This window comes from Debaryomyces fabryi, assembly GCF_001447935.2.
Source record: "Debaryomyces fabryi strain CBS 789 chromosome Unknown contig00057, whole genome shotgun sequence".
NCBI classification, from domain to species: domain Eukaryota; kingdom Fungi; phylum Ascomycota; class Pichiomycetes; order Serinales; family Debaryomycetaceae; genus Debaryomyces; species Debaryomyces fabryi.
Window position 1 is genome coordinate 26,432 of NW_015385483.1, and position 23,770 is coordinate 50,201.

General features: G+C 36.0%; 14 protein-coding genes across 14 annotated transcripts; 8 read left to right on the plus strand and 6 right to left on the minus strand.

The window, feature by feature from the left end:
* Positions 1-113: 113 nt before the first annotated feature.
* Positions 114-1,601, minus strand: AC631_02934 (DUF3112 domain-containing protein; the record flags this gene model as incomplete). The annotated part of the gene is made up of 1 exon (XM_015611763.1): positions 114-1,601. One exon carries the CDS (start codon positions 1,599-1,601, stop codon positions 114-116), a length of 1,488 nt encoding a protein of 495 aa, XP_015467404.1.
* A 389-nt stretch (positions 1,602-1,990) lies between these two features.
* On the minus strand, positions 1,991-3,364 carry AC631_02935 (DUF3112 domain-containing protein; the record flags this gene model as incomplete). The annotated part of the gene is made up of 1 exon (XM_015611764.1): positions 1,991-3,364. One exon carries the CDS (start codon positions 3,362-3,364, stop codon positions 1,991-1,993), a length of 1,374 nt encoding a protein of 457 aa, XP_015467405.1.
* Positions 3,365-4,642: 1,278 nt separating this feature from the next.
* Positions 4,643-5,131, plus strand: CTF8 (Ctf8p; the record flags this gene model as incomplete). The annotated part of the gene is made up of 1 exon (XM_015611765.1): positions 4,643-5,131. One exon carries the CDS (start codon positions 4,643-4,645, stop codon positions 5,129-5,131), a length of 489 nt encoding a protein of 162 aa, XP_015467406.1.
* Positions 5,132-5,164: 33 nt separating this feature from the next.
* Positions 5,165-7,090, minus strand: AC631_02937 (uncharacterized protein; the record flags this gene model as incomplete). Its single annotated transcript, XM_015611766.1, has 1 exon — positions 5,165-7,090. The coding sequence occupies one exon, from the start codon at positions 7,088-7,090 to the stop codon at positions 5,165-5,167; it is 1,926 nt and encodes a 641-aa protein (XP_015467407.1).
* Positions 7,091-7,250: 160 nt separating this feature from the next.
* On the plus strand, positions 7,251-7,976 carry VPS22 (ESCRT-II subunit protein; the record flags this gene model as incomplete). Its single annotated transcript, XM_015611767.1, has 1 exon — positions 7,251-7,976. One exon carries the CDS (start codon positions 7,251-7,253, stop codon positions 7,974-7,976), a length of 726 nt encoding a protein of 241 aa, XP_015467408.1.
* Positions 7,977-8,004: 28 nt separating this feature from the next.
* On the minus strand, positions 8,005-9,348 carry AC631_02939 (pseudouridine synthase; the record flags this gene model as incomplete). The annotated part of the gene is made up of 1 exon (XM_015611768.1): positions 8,005-9,348. The coding sequence occupies one exon, from the start codon at positions 9,346-9,348 to the stop codon at positions 8,005-8,007; it is 1,344 nt and encodes a 447-aa protein (XP_015467409.1).
* Positions 9,349-9,520: 172 nt separating this feature from the next.
* SPB4 (putative ATP-dependent RNA helicase) lies at positions 9,521-11,365 on the plus strand (the record flags this gene model as incomplete). The annotated part of the gene is made up of 1 exon (XM_015611769.1): positions 9,521-11,365. One exon carries the CDS (start codon positions 9,521-9,523, stop codon positions 11,363-11,365), a length of 1,845 nt encoding a protein of 614 aa, XP_015467410.1.
* Positions 11,366-11,391: 26 nt separating this feature from the next.
* AC631_02941 (uncharacterized protein) lies at positions 11,392-12,951 on the minus strand (the record flags this gene model as incomplete). The annotated part of the gene is made up of 1 exon (XM_015611770.1): positions 11,392-12,951. One exon carries the CDS (start codon positions 12,949-12,951, stop codon positions 11,392-11,394), a length of 1,560 nt encoding a protein of 519 aa, XP_015467411.1.
* A 122-nt stretch (positions 12,952-13,073) lies between these two features.
* TRY3 (Try3p) lies at positions 13,074-14,525 on the minus strand (the record flags this gene model as incomplete). The annotated part of the gene is made up of 1 exon (XM_015611771.1): positions 13,074-14,525. One exon carries the CDS (start codon positions 14,523-14,525, stop codon positions 13,074-13,076), a length of 1,452 nt encoding a protein of 483 aa, XP_015467412.1.
* Positions 14,526-15,501: 976 nt separating this feature from the next.
* On the plus strand, positions 15,502-16,548 carry AC631_02943 (guanine nucleotide exchange factor; the record flags this gene model as incomplete). The annotated part of the gene is made up of 1 exon (XM_015611772.1): positions 15,502-16,548. The coding sequence occupies one exon, from the start codon at positions 15,502-15,504 to the stop codon at positions 16,546-16,548; it is 1,047 nt and encodes a 348-aa protein (XP_015467413.1).
* A 1,120-nt stretch (positions 16,549-17,668) lies between these two features.
* AC631_02944 (carboxymethylenebutenolidase) lies at positions 17,669-18,478 on the plus strand (the record flags this gene model as incomplete). Its single annotated transcript, XM_015611773.1, has 1 exon — positions 17,669-18,478. One exon carries the CDS (start codon positions 17,669-17,671, stop codon positions 18,476-18,478), a length of 810 nt encoding a protein of 269 aa, XP_015467414.1.
* Positions 18,479-18,725: 247 nt separating this feature from the next.
* TIF34 (translation initiation factor eIF3 subunit i) lies at positions 18,726-19,775 on the plus strand (the record flags this gene model as incomplete). The annotated part of the gene is made up of 1 exon (XM_015611774.1): positions 18,726-19,775. The coding sequence occupies one exon, from the start codon at positions 18,726-18,728 to the stop codon at positions 19,773-19,775; it is 1,050 nt and encodes a 349-aa protein (XP_015467415.1).
* A 379-nt stretch (positions 19,776-20,154) lies between these two features.
* Positions 20,155-20,982, plus strand: AC631_02946 (uncharacterized protein; the record flags this gene model as incomplete). Its single annotated transcript, XM_015611775.1, has 1 exon — positions 20,155-20,982. The coding sequence occupies one exon, from the start codon at positions 20,155-20,157 to the stop codon at positions 20,980-20,982; it is 828 nt and encodes a 275-aa protein (XP_015467416.1).
* A 198-nt stretch (positions 20,983-21,180) lies between these two features.
* On the plus strand, positions 21,181-23,661 carry RAD16 (DNA repair protein; the record flags this gene model as incomplete). The annotated part of the gene is made up of 1 exon (XM_015611776.1): positions 21,181-23,661. One exon carries the CDS (start codon positions 21,181-21,183, stop codon positions 23,659-23,661), a length of 2,481 nt encoding a protein of 826 aa, XP_015467417.1.
* Between the last annotated feature and the right edge of the window lie 109 nt (positions 23,662-23,770).

A 23,770-nucleotide genomic window follows, 5' to 3' on the forward strand; every position in this document is an offset into this window, starting at 1 on the left:
TAATCAAAAGATTGCGGGTTCGACTCCCGCCGTGGGTTTGATTTTTTTTTTGTCCTACAAATTTTTCCGAAACAAAAAGTTGTGATAATAAATATGTATAGAGAGTAAAGATATTAGAAGTAGAAATCTGAATCATGATCGTCGAAATCAAGTTTCTCATCGTCGTCAAAGTCATCTGACATGAACTTTTCTTTAGGGTACTTTTCCGTAGGATATCCAGGTGCTTTCTCGTTAGGGAATCTCTGGCTGGTAAGATTATTATAAGGATGAGCACCAGCACTCTGGTTTCCTCTGTTTTCGAAATGAAATGCATTATTATTAGGTTTCTCGTCATCGCTGTGGTAATATTCTGCGTCTCCTGTTGAAGAAGTGATCTCGTCTGACTCATTATCTGAGGGATAGTACGTTTGTTCAGCCGTAATAATAGACCTAATTTTAGCCGGTAAAACATCTGGTCTATAAAATCTTAAGTCAACTCTGCCGACAAGATAGACTATATTAACGAAAACTTCCAATACTCCCCAGCACATGTATGCGGCAATTGGATTGCATGCTGGACCTGCATCTCTGTTCTCTCTTGCTTGAAACACTGCTACAGCTCTGACTATAGATTCCACAAAGATTGCCAAAGTGGTGAACATGATAATAGCTAAGGATTTGTTATGAGCCAAAGTACCTCTTTGATTAGTTAAACCTTCGACCATCTTGTAATGATGATGCGTCGAAGCAATAACCCTAATTGCGTGACGGTGATTATGGTTTCTCTTCATAAATGTATCTTCGGCCTCCTGCGCAGCATTAGGACGAACAAAATAAAACGGATGGAACGATTCAATCCACCATGGTTGGTACGTGTATAAGTTTTCATCCTTCGCGGTTGGCTTGAAGAAATAAGACAAGGAGATTAAACTAACAGCTGTTAATGAATACAATATAATCAAGATAGCACTCACTTTGACCACATTCTTATAGCTCTCGTACGCATAGGTGGATAATAAGTATACATATGGCACAGCTGATGACACAATAGTCATCGCGATAACAGCAGCAACAACAGCATAAAGCAAGTACATAGTATTGTTAAACAACTTTCTGGAACCACCAACAGGATGTCTCCATGTAAACAATCTTTGGGCCAATATCAAATTGACTGCAACCAAGATAATCGACGACAAAATTAACAACACCTCATCCGCAATTCCTAATTGCACCTTGGTAATATCTTTAGCCCACACAATCCTAAGCGTCCACCCGATCACCTTCAATACACAATAAAACATCCATATCAACGATAAATAGAAATAGTGTCCTCTAGAAGAGTTAATGAGGAATAATACTAAATGCGCAATACCGATTACTGCGAAACATGCTAAGAACACAGCACTGGGTGCGATATCCTTGTTATCAGGATATGAGCCAAACAAGTTGTTTTGTAATCCCATAGTATATTCAACCATTACTGGTGGAATGTTATTTCCTAACAAATTGTGTGCTTGGTTTACTAAAACGTAAATACCAGTACCGTCTGCAGCACCATTATTAGTGGCCCTCAATAAGTGTAATAAGCCACCTACAGCCGAATTATCATCAGTTCCACTCATTTGCTCCTATGACTCTATATTAACGATATCAATAATTTTTACTTTTCTATAGTATATATATAAGTGATGGTATGTGACCCCGCTCCATAATAATTCCTGAGAGATGTAAATCTCCCTAATAGGCATAAAGTCCTTTATTGTCAATTTTAGTGAGCATATGATTCAAGAACATCAAAACTTCCCCAAATAAAATTTCTCACCATAATGTACTAATTAGGAATAAACAGGATATGCAGCATAAAAAATATAATCAAATGAATTTAGGGAATTATATCATATTAAATAGAGTACTCTACGGGGTAGAGTGGAGTGGAGAATTAGAGGTATATATATATATATATAAAGAGAAAAATAATTAGGTGTGGAGGTATAAACTTTAGGACAAAGAATCAGAAATAAAATTCAGATTCGTTATCATCTGTGACAACTTCTTGTTTTTCATGCTTGTTCTCATAGTAATTAGGAGGTAAAGACTCAGAGTCGCTGAAATCGAATTCAGATTGGTCGAGGGACATGTTGTCACCGTCAAGCGTAGCCTGTTCTGAAGGAGAAGGCATGACAGAAGGATGAGTAGTTTGCTCTGCAGTGATAATGGCTCTGACGGCTGCAGGTAAGACATCAGGTCTATAGAATCTCAAATCAACCCTACCAATGATGTAGGACAAATTTATGACAGTTTCCAAAAGTCCCCACATTATGTACATGGCGACAGGATCACAAACTGGGCCCTCGTCCCTGTTGAATTTTGCTTGGAAAACAGCCACTGCTCTCAAAACAGAACCTACGAAAAGGAAAAGCGTGGACAGACATATAATCAACAAGGAGGTGTTGTGCTTCAAGTTACCTCTCTCATTACTCAAACCTTCAACTATTTTGTAATGGTGGTGAGTTGCAGCAATAACACGAATGGCATGACGATGGTTACGGTTTCTTTTCATAAATGTTTCTTCAGCCTCCTGGGCAGCGTGAGGACGAACAAAATAGAATGGATGGAATGATTCAATCCACCATGGTTGATATGTGTACAAGTTTTCATCCTTTCTGGTTGGCTTGAAGAAATACGATAAAGCAATCAAACTGACAGCCGTCAAAGTGTATAATATAATCAAAATAGCACTTGCTTGGACAACTTTCTGGTAGCTCTTGTATGTTTTCTCAGATAAATAATACAAATATGGTATGGCGGATGCAACGATAGTCATGGCGATGACCCCGAGAACAACAATATAAAGACCAATCATGATGGACCAGAAAAGTTTTCTGGAACCACCAACTGGATGTCTCCAAGTAAACAATCTTTGTGCTAGAATCAAGTTAATCGAAACAAGTATAATCGACGGAATAATCAAAAACACCTCATTGGCAATCCCCATTTGTGTTACCGTGATATTTCTAGCCCAAGCTATCCTAAGAGCCCATCCAACCACTCTAGTTATACAGTACCCAAACCAGCCCATCGATAACCAGAAATAATGTCCTCTTGAAAAGTTTATGCAAAAAATTATCAAATGCAATATTCCCAATATCGCAAACACTGCTGTGAAAATGGCCGATGGTACTACATCAGATTCATCTGGATAAGATCCAAATAAATTTATTTGTGTTCCTAAGGTATAATTGACTAATACTGGTGAAATATGTTTTCCTAATAGATTATGGGCTTGATCAACATTCAATCTAATACCAGTGCCTTCAGCTGCTCCATTATTGGTAGCCAGCAAGAACATCATCAACCCATGTGTTGCAGAATAATCGTCACTCATTATGGGTTATTTGATGTTAGGTTAGCTATATTCGATGATAATACTATAGCTTTGTTTCTTTTGAAAGGATGATTCATTATGAATGATTTAGTCCCCCCAGATGCTTGTAATTAATTTTTGTCAGCTGCGAAATGTTGATGCTTATGAGTTTCCTAATCGGGTAATTTTTTTATAAATGATTTCCTAATTCATATTCTGGACCAACTGTACGATTGGAACAATAGGGATGGATCCTGAAAACTGTTATTAATTAACGGATTGGGATAAAAACGTTTGTTGACATTTTGGCAAATGAATGGCCTTCACTGTTCTTTTTTCAGTAATATGGTCAACATTGGCCAATTGTGAAATTTGAGAATAGTCACTATGGGAGTATTGACTAGGTTATGAGTAATCTTACAGAGGTTTTAATACAGTTACTGGTATGCTGGCAAGAAGAGTAAACTTTGAGGTTGACTTTAGTAAAAGTTTAGAACTATGGAAATGTAGATGAAATGTGATGAAATGTAGGTCTTGATATGTGAAGAACGTACTAGCAAAGTGCCATCGGAGTGCGTCCATAGGTCAGATGCGAAGTAGATGTAAGCGAAGAGAGAGGTGTAGGAAGAAGATTCGTTGGTTTTTGGTATATCTGTTTCTACGTATTTGTGATAATCTAAAATTGCAAAATACCAAAAATGCTGCGTACTCATTGTGCTTCTCACCAAAATCATTCACTTCTTTTGTATATTAGTGCCATATATGAGAATTGTATTTGAAGAGGGTTAGCTAACATAGTACCGAGAAATTGAGCAATTCTAGTGGTCTATGCGTGGTTAATTGTTTGCATGTACATATAGTAGAGCAGAAATTTAAGACCAAATAGCTACCTAAAATGTATATAAGATCCAAAGGACACCCAGTGGTATAAATGGCAATTAGAATCAACTCTAGACTTAAGTAATGTGTATATATTTATTTTTAGAGCAATTCATCGATAAGTGGGAATAAATTCGTTCTGGTCTACAGGTCGATACATTTTAGCCTTGTAATAGCTAAGAAAAAAAGTAAAATAAGGAGGAATTAGAGAACAACCCATTCAACCAGAATTCTAATAACACAGTAGTATAACTATAACTCAACAAAAAAGTTTGCAAATGGTGAAAAAAGACTAAAAAGGGTGTTGAAATACATTTTGAGTCCGTTACTGAAAAATTCCATAAAATGTCACAAACTCGCCAGAAAGCACTTTTCTTATCATAAACACATTTGATATACTACTTGATTCGGTACCTAGTCATGCCTACTACCAAGATTGATTATAACGTTGCTCATAATATACTAAATGAAAAAGCTCCCAATGAAGGTGACCTGATAGAGAACGATGATATCATATCTACGCCATATGGTTTATCGATCTTGGAGATTCAAGGCGAACTAAACCTCCCCAAGTCGTTTCCCCAACCCAATGAGAATCACAAATCCGAATACTTAGAAAATTTTGTTCGGGTCAATGATGTGTACGAAGCTGTGAAGTTTGGGAGACTAGAATTCGACCCTAAGAATCAGTCCAACGTGACACTATATATTGGGAAGTCTCAGAGATTGCTAGGATCGATGGTTGATTTAGAAACGCCATTAGCAGTACTAAGAATAAAAACTAACAATACAGATAACAAGGACACAGAGGATGGTGATCTTGAAGCAAACAGAGATGATAGCATAAAAATCGTGGATATTGTAAAGAAAAAGATAATATTTAAACAGAGGCCTTTACCTATTATGTAACGCGTTATGCATTAATTGAAATATATCTAATATTTATAGTTTTGGAGCAAATTCAACCAAATTAAACATAGGATCTGGTTCAGGTTTGTTGATTTCGGATACATATACTAAGTTTTCGTAAATCTTACGAAGATCCGAGTCCTCAAATTTCAACTCGTTTTTCATATAGTTAATAATGCTGCCATATTTTTCATTGAATAATTCAATGGTAGCAAGCATTGCTTCGTACCTCGAGCTAATTAAGTTTTCAAACCCGTCTTCTTCGATCTTCCAGCCTTTTCTTCCTTGTGCAATAATTTGTGCAACATCTTCAACATTCTCCATTTTAGCTTGAAACTTTTCTAAAGTCTTTACAAATTTATCTCTAATAGATGCATGTTCTTTCTTAAGTCCCACTGTAGTCAATTCATATTCCTTGGCAATAGTGTGCTTGTCCACCCCAAGAAATAACAATATAAGCATACTTAAAACTCCGGTACGATCTTTACCAGCAGTACAGTGGAAAACAAAGCTCGAGGCGGGAACTTCATCTCGAATGAATTCAAACACCTGTCTAAAAGCACTAGTGCCATTTTCTAAAATATCCTCATAGACGTTAACATACGTATACCAACTAGTCATTAAATTAGTATATCTAATAGCAATAACTTCCGGTGAATAATCAGTTTCACTAAAAACTGGAGCATGTATTCTTTTAATTCCATGCTTCTCTAAGTTCTGTGGAGAACCATCATTATCAATCTCTATTGACGATCTAAAATCAAACATAGCCTTGACATTTAGCTTTTTAAGTTCTTTCAAACCTGTTTCTGTAATATCAGCGGTATTTGCACAACGAAAAGCTATGTGAGGTCTAACATAGTAATGTGATTCATTATCATAGTTTGGTAAGCGGAACGTAGGATTGTTAATCCTCCATGCTCCGATATCTCTAAAATTGGAAATGCCCTCGATTTGCTTCCATCTTGGGATGTACCCAACATTGAAACTGCGGTATAAGAACCTATTCAATTCATTTTCAGGTTTTAAGTAATCTACGACAAGAGAAGTAACCATCACATTAAAGTTTACCAACTTTTTATTATTCAATGGTAGATTTTGAGGATTGTATTCCTCTGCATCATCGTCTGTCTCAATTGCTTCGATACCATAAAAGTTATGATCAGCAAACGGGATTAGCTCCAAATGATGTGAATAGGGTCCCCTGTTTAATACATTTGCGTAGAATGAACCATCATTAACAGGAATAATCCTATCTTCCAAGCCATATATACTTAAAACAGAAAAATCCGTTGATAAATCACGAAGAGCTGACATATCAGGGGCAGCCAAAGAGTCAATTTCGTTCTTTGAAACATAAACCTTCTGAATTTGTCCATGTCTTAAACTCCGAAGATACGCCCCTTCAAAACCTTCTGGATATCGTTCATAAACTGTTTCTGATCTATATCTGGCAGAACAGTTGATGAGGTTAGGAATAACAATCGCTTTGGATGGATTGGAAGATTTCAAGATCCTATCCTGTTCTAAGGCCCACAAGAACATAGCTACACCTCCTCTGGAGTGCCCTATCATTGACGATACCATGAATCTCATACCCAAAGGATTCTGCGTGGGATCTAACATAAACTCAGCACTCGCTTGTATATCTTCAATGTCTTGTTGTATAATTCTGGCTACTTTTTCATCTGCATTATCGGCTGAACTTCCACACCCTCTAAAATCTATTCTTAACGAGTAAATCCCCAAGTCGGAAGCTAATTTATGAGCCAACAATTTCTGATAGCAATAATTCCTATGTCCTCCTTGTCCATGTAGAATTATAGCTGCTTTATTCGTTGTAGGAGCATAGTTCTTTTCGTATGGATTTTCAAAATCAGCCGAATGTGGAACTGTTAAGGTTGCAGATACTCCTTTCCCTAGGGTCACTTCAATCTCTCGAGGTACACTCACAGTCATCCTTTTGTTTGAATAATAGTATAAGGAATAATATAAAGAACAAAATGAATTTTACTAAAGAATTAAGTAGGAGAGAATAATATGGAGTAAAGAGCTCGGTCCATGTGAAAGCTGAGAATTTCAGATTTTAGAAATGCATTCTTATCTAGATCTACTGAAAATGAATGATAAAAGGCATGAAGATAGACATGTATACTCACAATTAGGACAGAATCTTATTCAAAGACATTCAGATCAACTTTCTACTCAGTTGTCAGTCTTTCAATCGGCCATAATTAATTTTGGCAGTGATCATGGAGACGAAATAAGACGAAATCCAGAATTCCGTAATAAATTTACCCAGATGTGTCAACTGATAGGGGTTGATCCGCTTGAATTGTTGATATACAGTAACTCTAAGAACTCAAAGTCTCGAAATGAAGATTTTTATATTGGCCTATCGGTACGGATAGTAGAAGTGTGTCAGGAAACGAGAGATGTTAATGGAGGATTGATTTCAATGAAAGAATTATTATCACGGCTACAGGAAAATGTGAACCTAGAAACTCTGATAAAGGAGGGTGAGATTCAGCAGGCATTGTCTATTCTATTCTCGTTGGGAAATGGCTATGAGATATTGAATATTAATGGTAAGAAATGGCTAAAGTTCTCATCAGCTACAAGCGGTAACACAAATATATCGAACGACCAAAAGAAGATATACGAGGCTTGTGGATTTATGGGTGGGTTTGTAACATATAGATTATTAATCGATAATTACGGATGGGATAAAATACGGTGTAAAACCGTCATCGATCAAATGATTATGGATGGGTTTTTATGGATTGACTCTCAAGGTATCGACGGGGAAGTACAATATTGGGAACCATCTTGGATTTCTAATTAATAGGAATGAAATATATTAATGAATTTACTTACTCAGTAGCTTGCTGAAGCTTACGCTTCTTTTTTTCGTTATATCTAGCATTGACCAGCTCGAATGTCTCTGCCACTTCTCTCTTAGCTATTGGTACATACTTTCTGAAATTACGGCCAACACCATCTCCAACATTTATATGCCCTGAACCAGGTAATGACTTCAAATTGGTGGTATCCTGACTAGAGAAGCTTTGTAACATTTCTACTATATGCGCCTTTACGTCGTAGTCGAAGACCAACCCTCTCATATTTGCATTATCTTTAAAGATCTTTCCGGTGTTATTCTTAAAGTCTTGAATATCCAACCACTCCATTTTTGGGAACACACAATCATATAACACAAGTGGCACATCATTAGCCATTTCAAATGACGGTTTACCTGGGAATTTTTCAACATCAACCAAATCATTGATAATAGAGGGGGATTCCAATTTCTGACCTATAGAAAATAGGACTGCCATCATACAGCGAACTTGATGCCATAAGAAAGCATTACCTTTTAAGTCAAACATGTAGAAATCATCTCGGAGATGAATTATATTTGCACTAAGAACTTCTCTCTTATAATTAGTTATTTGTTTAGATCCATCTATTTTACAGAAATTTCTAAAATCATGTAGCCCTTCATATCTTTTAGCACCTTCTTGCATCAATTCTAAGTCTAAGTCATACTTTCTAAAGAGGTAACGGTAATGTCTGTAAGAACAACTGAAGCGGGCATCAAACTTCGGTGGTGGTCTCAAGCAAACAGCGGTGATCCGAATATCAGTGGGCAACAAAGAATTTAATATAGCAAGGTAGGGCAACTCCTTGTCATCATTTTCACTGGAAGCCTGGTCTTCTGGAGTCAAATTTGATCTAACATCCAAAGAAATCACTTGATTCATAGCACTCACACCTTTATCAGTTCTACCACAACGACTAAAATTGCAACACGCCGGGTCTACTTGTGTTATCAACTTGGATTTAGTCAAGGCTTTCAATATTTCTTCTTCAACAGTAGGTAATGGTGTTGGTTCGTACTGGAAATTCAAACCATTGTAGTCCCATCCTACATATGCAAATCTTAATGCAATAAAACGTTTGTTATATTTTGAAAAATCAAATTCCTTAGGCTTATTTTTACTTATACGCTTATTTTTGTTCTCGCCAGTCTTAGTATCTTTGTTTTCACTATTATCGTTACTAGTGCTTGTAGTGCCTGTCTCTTTTTCGTTTCTGGACTCTAACTCTCTGATTTTCTCTATTAATTGTGTTTTCGACCACCTTTCATAGTCCATAGAACGAGAGACTTGCGTCTTCTCAGCATTCCAGACATAACTAATGGCCCTCTTAAGCATTTTTCCGAGTTATTATTGGTATATGGGGTATTTGGATGTACGCTGCGTAAAATACTTGATCGTCTCATCTCATCTCAATTTTTTTTATGTAGTGATAATTTAGATTATTCACGACTAGACAGAAAGAAAGGAATCTTTATATAACTCGGCACATTTAGGCATTAGTACAATTATGGAGACTAGAGAAGGATCATTGACATGGAGTGTCTTGAAGTGTGACCTTCATCCTTGGATTAAGGAAGCCATTAAATCGTTAGGGTATCCTACTATGACACCAGTTCAGGCATCAACGATTCCTTTATTCAGTGGAAATAAAGATGTGGTAGTTGAAGCTGTTACAGGTTCTGGTAAGACTTTAGCGTTTGTTATACCGGTATTACAAAAGATATCAAACCGCTTATATAACATTGATGAAGAAGGTGATGGACCTGAACCAGTGAAAAAAGGTCATATGCTTAGTATTATTCTTTCTCCTACTAGAGAATTAGCAAAACAGATTCAAACCGTGTTTGACAAAGTTCTTGAATATCTCCCAGAGGAGAAGACAGCTATAAAGACACAGCTATTGGTTGGATCATTATCAAGCGTTAGAGAAGATATTGATTATTTTCTCACCAATAAAACACATATATTAATAGCCACACCGGGTAGATTGTTGGACTTTTTGTCTTCAAATTATGTGAAAACCAATTCCGTTGAAATAGCAGTGTTGGATGAAGCAGATAAGCTTTTAGATATATCGTTTGAAAGAGATGTGATTAAAATATTGAAACAATTGCCTAAGCAACGTCGTACTGGATTATTTTCTGCAACGATATCGTCCGCAGGAGATACCATTTTTAGAACTGGTATGGCAAACCCTGTGAAGATTGTTGTGAAGTCAAAGAACTCGAAAAATTCAGCACCATCTTCATTGAATGTAAGCTATATGAATGTGGAACCCGAGACTAAAATATCTACATTAATTGCATTACTAAAAGATTATCGTTTTCAAAAATGTATAGTATACTTTCCAACTTGTACATCTGTGAAACACTTTTATTCGGTATTTCAAAAGTTAATTAACACAGAAGATGAAGATCAATTTAAGTTTTTTTCTTTGCATGGCCAGCTTTCAACTAAACCTCGTTTAAAGACATTGCAAAACTTTGCTGAGGGTGATTCTATGCTTAATAAACATGTGCTATTAACCACAGATGTTGCAGCTAGAGGTATTGATATCCCTGATGTTGATTTAGTTATTCAGCTTGACCCCCCAACTGATCCTGATGTGTTCTTCCATAGATGTGGTAGAACAGGTAGAGCTAATAAAGTAGGACAAGCGATAGTGATGTTGAACAACAATAGCAGAGAGGAAGATTATGTAAATTTTATGGAAGTTAAAGGAATGACAATGGACAATATGGAATGCCCTGATATTTCAAAAACCCACAATAAATTTCAAAAACAATTCAGAAAGTACATGCTAGAGGATAGAGCTAGACATGAATTAGCAATAAAATCCTACGTTGGATTTATTAGATACTATTCTAAGCACATGGCATCGTCAATTTTCAGATTACAAACATTGGACTATATCGGGCTCGGTAGAATGTATGGATTATTGAGATTACCCAAAATGCCTGAATCTAGATATATCCCAAACGACAAAATGCCAGAAGATGGATGGTTAGGTGACGTTATAGATATGGATAAGTTTGAGTATGCAGATAAGCAAAAGGAAGAATCGAGGATGAAGAATTTAGAAGAAGACAAAGCAAGAAAAATAAACGATGCAAAGAAAAGGAAAGAGCTTAAAGCTAAGAATGAAGCCTGGTCGAGTAAAACAGATAAGATAGAAACGAAACAAGAAAGAAGGGAGAAGATGAAAAGAAAAAGAGAAGCAATTGAAAAACAAATAATGGAGGATTCTTCGTCAGATGAAGAAACTCAAGTAGATTGGAAGGAGATGGTTAAAACTAACAAGAAGAAAAAGACTACATCAGATAGCATGCAAGGATCATTTGATGATTTGTAGATTATAAATTAATGTATATACAAATATTATATTTTCCACTTTTCACTAATTGAATGTATACCATCGAAAACATATAGGTTATCAAGGGGTGTATACTGAGACGTAGTAATTTTTAATATTTCTTGACTTGCAACACCTCCTAAGAGACTGCTTATATTATGATAATCAGGTGAAGGATGACTTAAAATTTCTTTAAAAGTTATATGTAAGGTCTCAGGTATTTCAGATGAAGGGTCAGCATAATAACGCTTGAAGACTTCAATAAATTCATCCAAGTTCTGAATATTAGGACTAGTGTGGTATTGTTCAATATAACTATTGAATGAAAGTAGGGCGAAATGTATGCTCAATATATCACATCCTTCTTCCTCAGACCCTGAAAGAACATTAGATATCATTTTTTGATTAAATAGCTCTCTAGACCCTTTGGCAACATATAAAAACTGTGTATTTTTGCAAAAACTTAAAATTGAGTCATGGTTAATATCATCTGCCGTCCTCCCAATGGAGTTTAAAATTTCAATAACTTCTTCAGTAAATAACTTTTGGTCATTTATGGCTTTATCTCGGTATATCTTCTGTAACGTGATGTAACTAAGGGTATCAGACGCCATATCTGGAATGGCATACGGTAATGGTAACTTGTTCGTTTTTGCAACAAAATTCTTCAAGGCTTTTATGTAAATCCAGAATATCGATGTCGTTAAATTTATATTTTCATCCTTTATATTCTCGTCTTTAAATAATTCAAGAACTGTTTGGGGAATTTGGGTAATTTGTAAAGCCCGATGAATACTTTTTAATGCTTCTATGAAGTTGCTTTCATTGCCAATATTTCTTGACATAGATTCCACATGTTTACGGAACTCTTTCTTCTCTTGATAATTCTTAGGCAGGGCATTGTTATGGGAAGTTTTCCAAGACTGTAATGCTTTTATAAATATTACGATATATGGAACATGTGCATGTTCCGTATCATCTAGATCATCCATGTTAATTGAATCAACATATTCTTGTAATTCGGGCCATGGATGGTCAATTCTCAAGTCAAAGAATTTAGCTGGATCGTGTGTTTCAATAACAGTAGTTTCCTTTAAGATAAGTTGCAACGATCCATAAAAGCCAATTGTATTGACAAAGAATAAAGGAATGTTTTTGTCCCATAATATGTCTTTCAATCTATCCAAGTCTTCTCTAGGTACGTAATTGCTTACTACTACAATATTGAAAGAGTCCCAGAACTGCACAGACTCTTGTCTCAACACATTACTAAGTGAATCTTCAATGGCATTACCAACCACCTCACTATTTAATTCCTTCAATTCTCGAACCATAGCCTTTGCTGCATTATCACCTAGATCCTGATGTGCTAAGAAAAAGTTACCAGATAAACTGTTTTCAGTTACTTCAGTATTATCGATAATAGTAAACTCTCCAATTCCCGGTAACACAAGGTTCTTTAATAATTCAGAACCTGTAGAAGTAGCATTAATTAGACATATGTGTGAGCTCTCCAAGTTTGATTGACCAGAGTTCCCCCATAACCTCAATTGCCTATCATATCTGCTTTGTTTATCTATCGTCATACCTGGCTGATTGATCTTTATCTTAAGCACGTAGACTGAGATTTGATAATATAGATAAAAAAAATTACACAAACTCCTGTTCAAAGATTAGATTAATTCAATTTATTCTACAATGTAATAGACTATGTAATTATACACTTGCTATCCCCCACAATTTCATCGTACCTTTCTTTGTCTCGTTCTTTAAGCTTTTCTTTAACTTCTAAGGGAAAATATTGCTTCATTAATGCCATGGCTTCTACATCTAAGTTTGTACTATCGGCGTAAGCGATAGAATTTTCACGTCTACAGATAGGACAATCAACCTTTTTCTGTTGCTTAAGTTTGACTAGACACCGCACGCAAAATATATGACCACAGTTTAATTTGATAGGTTTGAAGGCGACAGATGTACAGATGGGACAGGTGTAGTCGTCTAATTGAGGGACTAGGGTTAGAATGGATGATTGTATAACATAACAAATGGATTGAGCTATTGAGGAACCAGTAATAAAGATGTGGTCATTGGATATCAATTTTGGAAATTTATATTTCACACCCAAGGATGTCTGCTTGTCGAATTTTTTTAAGATCTTTCTGAAAGCGGTTGAATTGATTGACTGGAACTGGAGAACCTTTAGCAAGTGAAAATTCATATTCAAAAATTGATTGAATGCGACCATGCTCTTTTTATTTTGAAATTGATCTGTCAATGATGTTTTTTCGACACGTCTGATAAACTCATTTAAATTACGTTTCACCTGCTCGCCGTTTCTTTCGGAGGCAGAAACAGAAGTTTCGTTGTACTTGAAATAAACCTCTGAATCCAAGTATATCTTGAAAAGCTCTCTCCATTTATAAAGATCCGACTTTCTAAGCGGTCCTTTGGCAGGATTAGCCAATTTTTGAATTGACTCACTTATGGCGTTGACTTCTTGTATTAATTTTGTTTCTTCATCTTGCTTCAACTTGTCAAGATTCTCCAATTCTCCATTAAGCATTTGGAAGAATTGGGAGTCTGATTTCAACATGATTAACATTTCGCTTCTCTTACTTGACTTATCCAAATTCTTCCCCACAATTTGCTCAAGACAGTCTTCAGGAATGGGCGACCCTTCTCTTCTAGATCCATGAGGCGATAACACCTGGTCCTCATTCAACTCATATATTCTATTGCTAACACTTTCAATAATACTGTCGTCGTTGTCTATTAACGTCTCAATTTTCGATTTCAACCGCAACCAAATCTCGTTGATATGATCGTCAGAAACGTCTGCATTATTATAGTCAATACTGATCTTCAACATGGGTATAATGTGGTCACTTTGGTCAAAATTTGACTTTGTCAACGTATATTCTGCTACCACAGGGTTGTTTGGCGTGTATTCATTATTATCCATCTCAACCACTTGATGCCTGGTTTTGTCATCTATGATCAACTTCAACGTATTTTGCTCTAGTCCTAAAAATTGAAGCTCACTTACTACCTTGTTAATACATTTTTTTAAAGACTTATACTGAATAGCCGCCTCAATCCATTCTTCTGGGATATCTTCTTCGATAAGCGTTTGCTCCAAAACTTTAGCAAATTTCATAGTAAAAGCTGCAATTTATTATTTAATATCTAGTTCAATACTATAAAATGCCATAATGTTATCGACAGGTTATCAACTAGAGAGTATCCAATATTAATATAGATGTAGGAATAGCCTTAGACGAAGAGTAAAAAAATAAATTATAAAAATCATACGCACGTGCGAAAGACGACATTACCCTGTCAATATACGACATCGTATATAATGTCGCGGATTTCTAAAATAACGAAAAAGAAACAAAAAAAGAAGTTTTCCGATACCGGGAGTCGAACCCGGGTCTGCTCGGTGAAAGCGAACCGTGCTAGCCGTTACACTATATCGGAGAATTGTTGAAAGTATAGTTCTTGTGAAGGCTCAAGAGACTCGCATGAAATTGCATGTTTTATTCCTCTCTTAACGCTGTAATTGGAGTTGTAATAATACAAAACAACATGTTGTGAAGTATAGGATGACTAGAATGGAAATTATCATTAGTTTTTAGTTGAATACCAAAGAACTAATAGGAGATTACAAATTTTAGAGCTCATTGTATATAATTATTGAAATTAGGGGCTGAAACATTTTGGAAAATGAAGAAGAGAAATGCAATATACATAATACCAATATTATATTGATATAATGCAGTTATTATTACTATGCGGTCTTGAATACTGCCAATATATAAGTTCTTACGAGAATAAATTCATTTTCAGTATTGTAATGCTCTTGTTACAGATAAGATAAGAAATAGATCCCGTGTAGTTATAGATTATATATAGAGAAGATAGAAAATAGACTCTTATAGGAAGAATCCATGTTGTCTAAGAGGAATATTAGACGTTGGCGATTATTTTGCAATCTTTAACACGCAGAAGAACCTTCTGGAAACCACGCGCAGAAGTCGACCTAAAATCTTTGACTAGTAAATCTGATCAGTGATTCCTTAAATAAGCGCCACTTGAAGCATCAAATTTATACTCAGAAGCTAAGCAGCATTATGGATTTAGAATTAGAACCTACATTAGAATCTATTGTTCAACACGACTCTTTGAAGTGGATTTTCGTCGGTGGTAAAGGTGGTGTTGGTAAAACGACCACCTCATCATCTGTTGCAGTACAATTAGCATTAGCCAAACCTAATGAACAGTTTTTACTTATTTCAACAGATCCAGCACACAACTTGTCTGATGCTTTTTGTCAAAAGTTCGGTAAGGATGCTAGAAAGGTTGAAGGATTGCCAAATTTGTCATGTATGGAAATCGACCCAGAAGCAGCAATGTCTGATTTACAACAACAAGCATCACAATACAACAATGATCCAAATGATCCGTTAAAGAGCATGATGAACGATATGACTGGATCAATTCCAGGTATCGATGAAGCTTTATCTTTTATGGAAGTTTTGAAGCATATCAAGAACCAAAAGGTTCTCGAAGGTGATGATAACACGAATGCTATTTCCTACAAAACTATTATATTTGACACAGCACCAACTGGTCACACATTGCGTTTCTTGCAATTGCCATCGACCTTAGAGAAATTATTATCAAAATTCAAAGACTTATCTGGTAAGTTGGGCCCTATGTTGAGCATGATGGGTGGTGGCCAACAACAAGACATCTTTGAAAAGTTGAACGAAGTTCAAAAGAATGTGAGTGAAGTCAATGAGCAATTCACTAACCCTGATTTGACTACATTTATTTGTGTTTGTATTTCTGAATTTTTGTCATTATACGAAACTGAGAGAATGATCCAAGAATTAATGTCTTACAACATGGATGTCAACTCCATTGTTGTTAATCAGTTATTGTTCGCAGATGGTGATGGCCACTCTTGTAAGAGATGTGAATCCAGATGGAAGATGCAAAAGAAATACTTGGACCAAATGAACGAATTGTACGAAGATTACCATTTGGTTAAAATGCCATTACTCGGTTGTGAAATCAGAGGTGTGGAGAATTTGAAAAAGTTCTCCAAGTTTTTGTTGAAGCCATATGATCCAAAGGCTGATAGTGACATTGTATTTGATTTAGAAGAAAAATAATTTATGTACATTAATACTATCTAGCACTATTTATACCTTAGATAAATTCAATTCATTAGGAAATTTTTTTTAGCATCTTGAAACTTTGTGTATCGTAGATAATAGTACCTACAATCGAACCCACACACTTGTAGGGTCAACATAGCACCGTATACTGTAGAGCATTAAAAGACACTATATGATGAAGTCACATGATCTAATATTTTTCATTTAATTATAGTCAGAAGTCAACTACCGGTTATCAAATATTGTTTTTTAGTCAAGTCTATTTAGACACTTGGTATTATGGCCAGAGGCAACCAGAGGGATCTCGCAAGAGCGAAAAACATGAAGAAGCAGCAGGAATCTGCTAAAGGTCAAAAAAAGGAGGGAGACCCAAAAAAGAGAATGGAAAGTGACGCAGAAAAGATGAGAAGAAAGCAAGCAGAAGGTATGTAAAACAGAGAATTATATGTCAATGTAGTGAGTATGCCAACTCTCAAACCATGATGCTCGAATACTGACTCTATTTAGCTGATGCTAGGAAAGCTGCCGAACAGGGAAGGAAATAATTGCAAGAAGTATTCTGAAACCATTTTGTAGTGCTTCTAGAATCAATACCAAGATATCTAACTGAAATGGGCTAAGTATTACTAGACCACGATGAAGTATATTGTTTCAGCCAACATTGTTATTATTGAACGTATCCTTTAATAATGTGAATAGGTGAGAATAAAATGTGTATTTAATATGTCACCCGGTACGATTTAGATTCCTTGTAGCCATCTGTAGATCGTAAAGATTATATTCCACAAGCAATCCACTAGATTATAACTTGATAGTTTAAAAATAAGTCATTAGCGAAGATTTCAATGTAAAAATAATCTGATCTGAACAGTTTTCATAGGCTATTTCTACAAAGATAAAACAAGAAAATATTGATTTGCCTTGAAGCTTAGAAAAGTATTACAGGGACATATATGCTCTCTGTGTTCTTGAAAAATTGCTTCCCAAAAAGCATATTACAATTTAACAGCCAAAGTCCTCCGAAGTGATCATGTGTCTATACCGGACGAATGATAAATTCTAACAATTGGTAGTATTCAGTCGTTATCTTTTATATCTTCTAAAGAAAATCACAATGTTAATTGAGGAATCCTATCATGACGTGAAGACATCTTATGGTACAACCATGAGATTGTTTGTTTATCATCCAAAAATTTTGAACTATCCAAACGTTAAATTTCCTGGTGTTGTGGTATACAGCGAAATATACCAGGTTACAGGACCAGTGTCTAGATTTGCTAAGGATATTGCAGGTCAAGGTTTCATTGTTGTTTGTCCTTCTATTTACCATAACTTCGAAAGCTACGAGGCATTGGCTTATGATAATGAAGGTACAGATAAGGGTAACACTTATAAAATTACCAAGGAACTTAAATCGTATGACGAAGATAATAAGTTGGCCATTGATTATTTGACTTCATTGTCCACTTGTAATGGTAAAATTGGTGCCACTGGTATGTGTCTTGGTGGTCATTTGGCTTTCAGAGCAGCCTTAGATCCAAGAGTCCGTGCTGCGGTGTGTTTCTTCGCAACAGATATCCACAACCACGCATTGGGAAAGGGCCAACAGGATGATTCTTTGAAGAGATGCGCAGAAATAAAGGGCGAATTGATAATGATTTTCGGCTGTAAAGACAACCATGTTCCTCTAGAAGGCAGAGACTTAATCAGAAGCGAATTGAGAAAAAACAATATTGAAATGACCTTTATTGAGATTAACGACGCTCAGCATGCCTTTATCAGAGACGAAATGAGCAAGGGCAGATACGATCCAGCCACCACAAAGAACTGTATGGAATGGTTATTCGAATTGTTCAACAGAAAGTTAAAGTTGGATTACGGTGACCATGATGGTAAAGAAACTAAAATTGAAAACGTTTGCTAACTTTTACTTGTACAACCTTGAGAAATGACTCCTCTGATCATAACTCAGATCCATGTATCCTTTCTTTGATAGCATAGTCTATAGCTAAGTAGCAAATAGTATTGGTATTGAATGCTTGCAAAAATTTGAGCACGTGATACTAGATTACATAAGCCAACAATTTTTTTATCATCGTTGAAAAATTACTTCAATAATGGAAGGGAAGGTAAGTCAAAAAGAGGTTTACCATTAAATAAAACTATACACTATGAGACCAATCAAGTTAATGGGTCATGAGCGTTCATTAACGCAAGTGAAATTCAATAGAGAAGGTGATTTAATCTTTTCCGTCGCCAAGGATAGTACAGCATCAATTTGGTATTCATCAAATGGTGAAAGATTAGGGACTTTAGAAGGGCATATTGGTACCATTTGGTCTATTGATGTGGATGATGATACCATATTATGTGCCACTGGTAGTGCTGATTTGACTATTAAGTTATGGAAGATCGAAACCGGTGAATGTGTTCACTCATGGGAAATGCCAACACCAGTGAGAAGAGTTGCATTCTCGCCTGACAATAAGAGATTGTTAGCAGTTACTGATCAAGTTATGGGTCAAACTGGTACTATTTCCGTGTTTGATATAAATTACGACGGTGACTACACCAAGCAACAAAGCGAACCATCGTTAATCATCGAAACTAGAAGTGATGCTAAGAAAGTTACTGTTGCAGGATGGTCAGCCAATGGAGATTTAATTATTTCGGGACACGAAGATGGATACATTTCTAAATATAACAGTTCGAACGGTGAATTCATCGAAACCACCCAGGTGCACGGTATTCACAATGAAGAAAAGGTTGTGTCGATTACTGATATACAATTTGCCCCAGAAGACAAGTCTTACATTGTTACTGCATCCAAGGACAAGTGTTCATGCTTAGTTGATGTGGATACCTTTGAATTAATGAAGGTTTACAAAGCCGACGCCCCAATGAACACCGCTGCCATCACTCCAATTAAGGACTTTGTTATCTTAGGAGGTGGTCAAGAAGCAAGAAACGTTACTACTACTGCCGAGTCCCAAGGTAAATTCGAGGCCAGATTCTACCACAAAATTTTCATCGACGAAATTGGCCGTGTTAAGGGTCATTTCGGTCCTTTGAATTCTATCGCCGTCCACCCAGACGGTACCGGTTATGCTAGTGGAGGAGAAGATGGTTTTATCAGATTGCACTACTTTGATAAGTCCTACTTTGACTTTGAGTTTGATACTGAAAGGGCTGAAAGAGCCATGGCTTCAAGTGCTGCTTAGGTTAAATATCCTGTTTCCTCTTGCATTGGTTTCTCTTTACTACACAAACCTTTTTATTTTATTATTCTAATGGTTAACTTGATAAACAGTTTGAATAATCAAGTAAGATATCTCACTGTATACTATTTTAATTATGTCATACATCAATACAAAGACAGTTTCTATTAGACCATGTAGTAAAATTAACTGGCAAAATTTAATGTCTATGTTTATGGGAAGCGCACGTCCTCATCTTTCTAGATGTTCCTCGAATTATCTAGAACATCGATAATAGCTGCGAAAGATTCTTCTAGGTTCAACACAATTTACTATATAATAACGGGTTGGAAACACAATTTTAAACAAAATTATTAAGAAAAAAACGTAGAATCAAACAACAATGATCTCATATTACACTTCTCCACATTACAATGCTGATCCATTTAATCCATACTGTATTGGAAGTCATAAGTCGTTATTCAATGATGTGATGCATCAATTTGATAGACAATTTTATTATAATCAAAGTCAAAAGATGCTCGAAAAGATGTCTAAACCTAGCAGTGTCAAACAAGTTGAAACAGCGGATGGTTATCAAATCCAAATTGCTAAGAGATTTGGCGATTTCAATGGTTATGAAGTCAAAGTGATACGGGATTTATCGGGCGACTTCTTACTCAAAATTGAGGGAAATAATGACCAATTCGAAAGGAAATATGAACTAGACCCAGAAATGGTAGAAATACGTGAAATCGATTGGAAGTGGTTCAGAAATGAAAACGTCTTGGTGTTGAATATACCAAAACGCAAATACAGACAGGAAGAGAGGAAGAAAGTCAAGAGTGTCAAGAAATCAAACTGTAAGAAATTTTCTCCTAAAAGAAAGGTAGTAAATGACAAGAGACTGCATCACAAGCTCGATAAGCTCGAAGCTGCTTTAAAAGAGGAACAAAGACAGAGGAATTCCGAAAAACAAGAAGAGTATTTGAAGCAACAAGAAAATGACCAACGCAGTTTGACAAGCGACGAAGCTCTGTTTGAACACGAGGAGAATATACAGCTGCCCTCATTATCAGCTGAATCGAGTCCAGCTTTGGAATCAGATACTTCTAGTGAAACTGAATCAATCGAATCTGAACCTATAAAAGCCAAGAAGAAAAACAGACTGCCTTCAATCGAAGAGGTAGAAGACGAAGAGTTTATACTACTTCGCAAGAATATGATATAACTTACTGATAAATAGAGTTTAACCCCATATAGCTTACGAATATAATGCATTGTAATATAATCATGGATATGTAGTTACTAATCATGTTGCACGTGAAGCACGGTAAATTTTGCAGTTGAGGCAAACCAGACATAATTGCCTTTTCTCTAGCTGAAAATTCAATCTTAGTGGCAAACAGGTGCGATAGGAGGACCAAAAATGACTTCAGGTCAGATAGCAGAAGATTCAGATACTGCCACGCAGTCTTATGAAGAAAATGAGGGTGGTGGCTTCATAGTTAATGATCCAGAATATGCGAGTAGTAGAAGATCAAGAAAAGCTAAATCACAAAAGGTTGACTATAAAGTACCATCAGACGATGATGAACAGGATGACATAGACGTGAAGCAGTCCAGAAAAAGAAGAACTGCTCGTGGCAAAAAGTCACTCAAAAAAATGATAGAAAGCGATGATGAAGATGACGAAGATTTCAGCATTGATAAGATCGAAGATCTCAATGAGAGTGAGGAAGATGACGATGATATACAAATTACCAATTCTTCAACTATTATAAGAAATGGTGAATCGAAAGATCAAGCTATTGACTTGTCAGACTCGGAGGACGAGTTACCTTTGTCTAAGAGAGAACCACCTAAAAAGCGAAGAAAAGCAGCTCCACTGAAAACAACTTCAAAGAGAAAGAAGAAAGAGCCAAAAGTGAAAGTGCCATATTTTACAAGAGTCACTAATAAGTTATATGATCAACATCCATATTTGAAGGATGTCTTTCCATACTTACAGGCTGTTGATAAGATTCCAGTTAAAAGAGCTGAACAACCCCCGGGAATGAATATAAAATTATTGCCATTCCAACAGGAGGGATTAAATTGGTTAATGCAACAAGAAGACGGTGAATATGGTGGAGGTATACTTGCAGATGAGATGGGTATGGGTAAGACCATTCAAATGATAGCGTTGTTTTTGAGTGATTTGACTAAGAGACCGAATCTAGTAGTGGGGCCTACAGTTGCCTTGATGCAATGGAAAAATGAAATAGAAAAGCATACTGAGGGAAATAGATTGAAAGTTTTGCTTTTTCATGGGGCCAATAGACTGTCAGACCTCGATGAATTGAATAAGTATGATATAATATTAACTTCGTATTCAGTTTTGGAGTCAGTATATCGGAAAGAGAAGTATGGATTCAAAAGAAAAAATGGGTTAGTTAAAGAACAATCTCCGTTACATGCTCTTAAATTTTATAGAGTTATATTGGATGAAGCCCATAATATTAAAGACAGAACTTCTGGAACGGCCAAAGCTGCTAATAATGTTAATTGTATCAAAAAGTGGTGTTTAACAGGGACTCCATTACAAAATAGAATTGGTGAGATGTACTCATTAATCAGATTTTTAAAGTTAGACCCCTTCCATAAGTACTTTTGTACTAAATGTGATTGCTCCAGTGATGAATGGAAATTCTCTAACTGGAGACACTGTGATATCTGTGGCCATACTCCAATGTTACATACAAATTTTTTCAATCATTTTATGTTGAAAAACATCCAAAAGTTTGGTATTGAGGGTGATGGATTAACGAGTTTTCAAAACATAAGATTGTTATTAAGTAATATCATGTTGAGAAGAACGAAAATTGAGAGGGCCGACGATTTAGGATTGCCTCCCAGAATAGTTGAAATAAGAAGAGACAGGTTTAACGAGGAAGAAAAAGATTTGTACACCTCATTGTACAGTGATTCGAAACGTAAATTCAACGATTATGTTGCAGAAGGGGTGGTTTTGAATAACTATGCCAATATTTTCACATTGATTACCAGAATGAGGCAACTAGCAGATCATCCGGATTTAGTGTTGAAGAGAGTAGGTAACAATCAAATTTCAGAAGAAGTTGACGGTGTTATAATATGTCAACTATGTGACGATGAAGCTGAAGAACCTATTGAGTCGAAATGTCATCATAAATTCTGTAGAATGTGTATTCAGGAATATACCGACTCTTTTGTTGGAGAAGAAAAGAACCTTCAATGCCCCGTCTGTCATATTGGCCTATCGATTGATTTGCAACAAACGGCACTTGAGGTCGATGAGCAACAATTTTCTAAAGCGTCAATTGTAAACCGTATCAAATTGGGGGCCCACGGTGGTGAATGGAGATCATCTACTAAGATTGAAGCTTTGGTAGAAGAACTCTACAAACTCAGATCTGACAGGCATACAATTAAATCGATTGTGTTTTCCCAATTTACGTCCATGCTAGATTTGATCGAATGGAGATTGAAAAGGGCTGGATTTCAAACGGTCAAGTTGCAAGGTTCTATGTCGCCCCAACAACGTGATAATACTATTAAGTACTTTATGGAAAATACTCTGGTTGAAGTATTCTTAGTTTCCTTGAAGGCCGGTGGTGTGGCATTAAATTTATGCGAGGCTTCCCAAGTTTTTCTTATGGATCCATGGTGGAATCCTAGTGTTGAATGGCAATCTATGGATAGAGTTCATCGGATTGGTCAAAAAAGACCAATCCGAATCACTAGATTCTGTATTGAAGATAGTATTGAGCTGAAAATTATCGAATTACAAGAGAAAAAGGCCACCATGATTCATGCCACTATCAACCATGATGACGCTGCAGTAAGTAGACTAACGCCGGACGATTTACAGTTTTTATTTATGAATTAGCGCTATATATGTAAAAAATCAATAAACCATAGAATAATTAATGCAGCAATTTGATCAAATTTTATTTTTCGTCTGACTCATTTAGAGCGTAACCGGAAAATATCTGGAG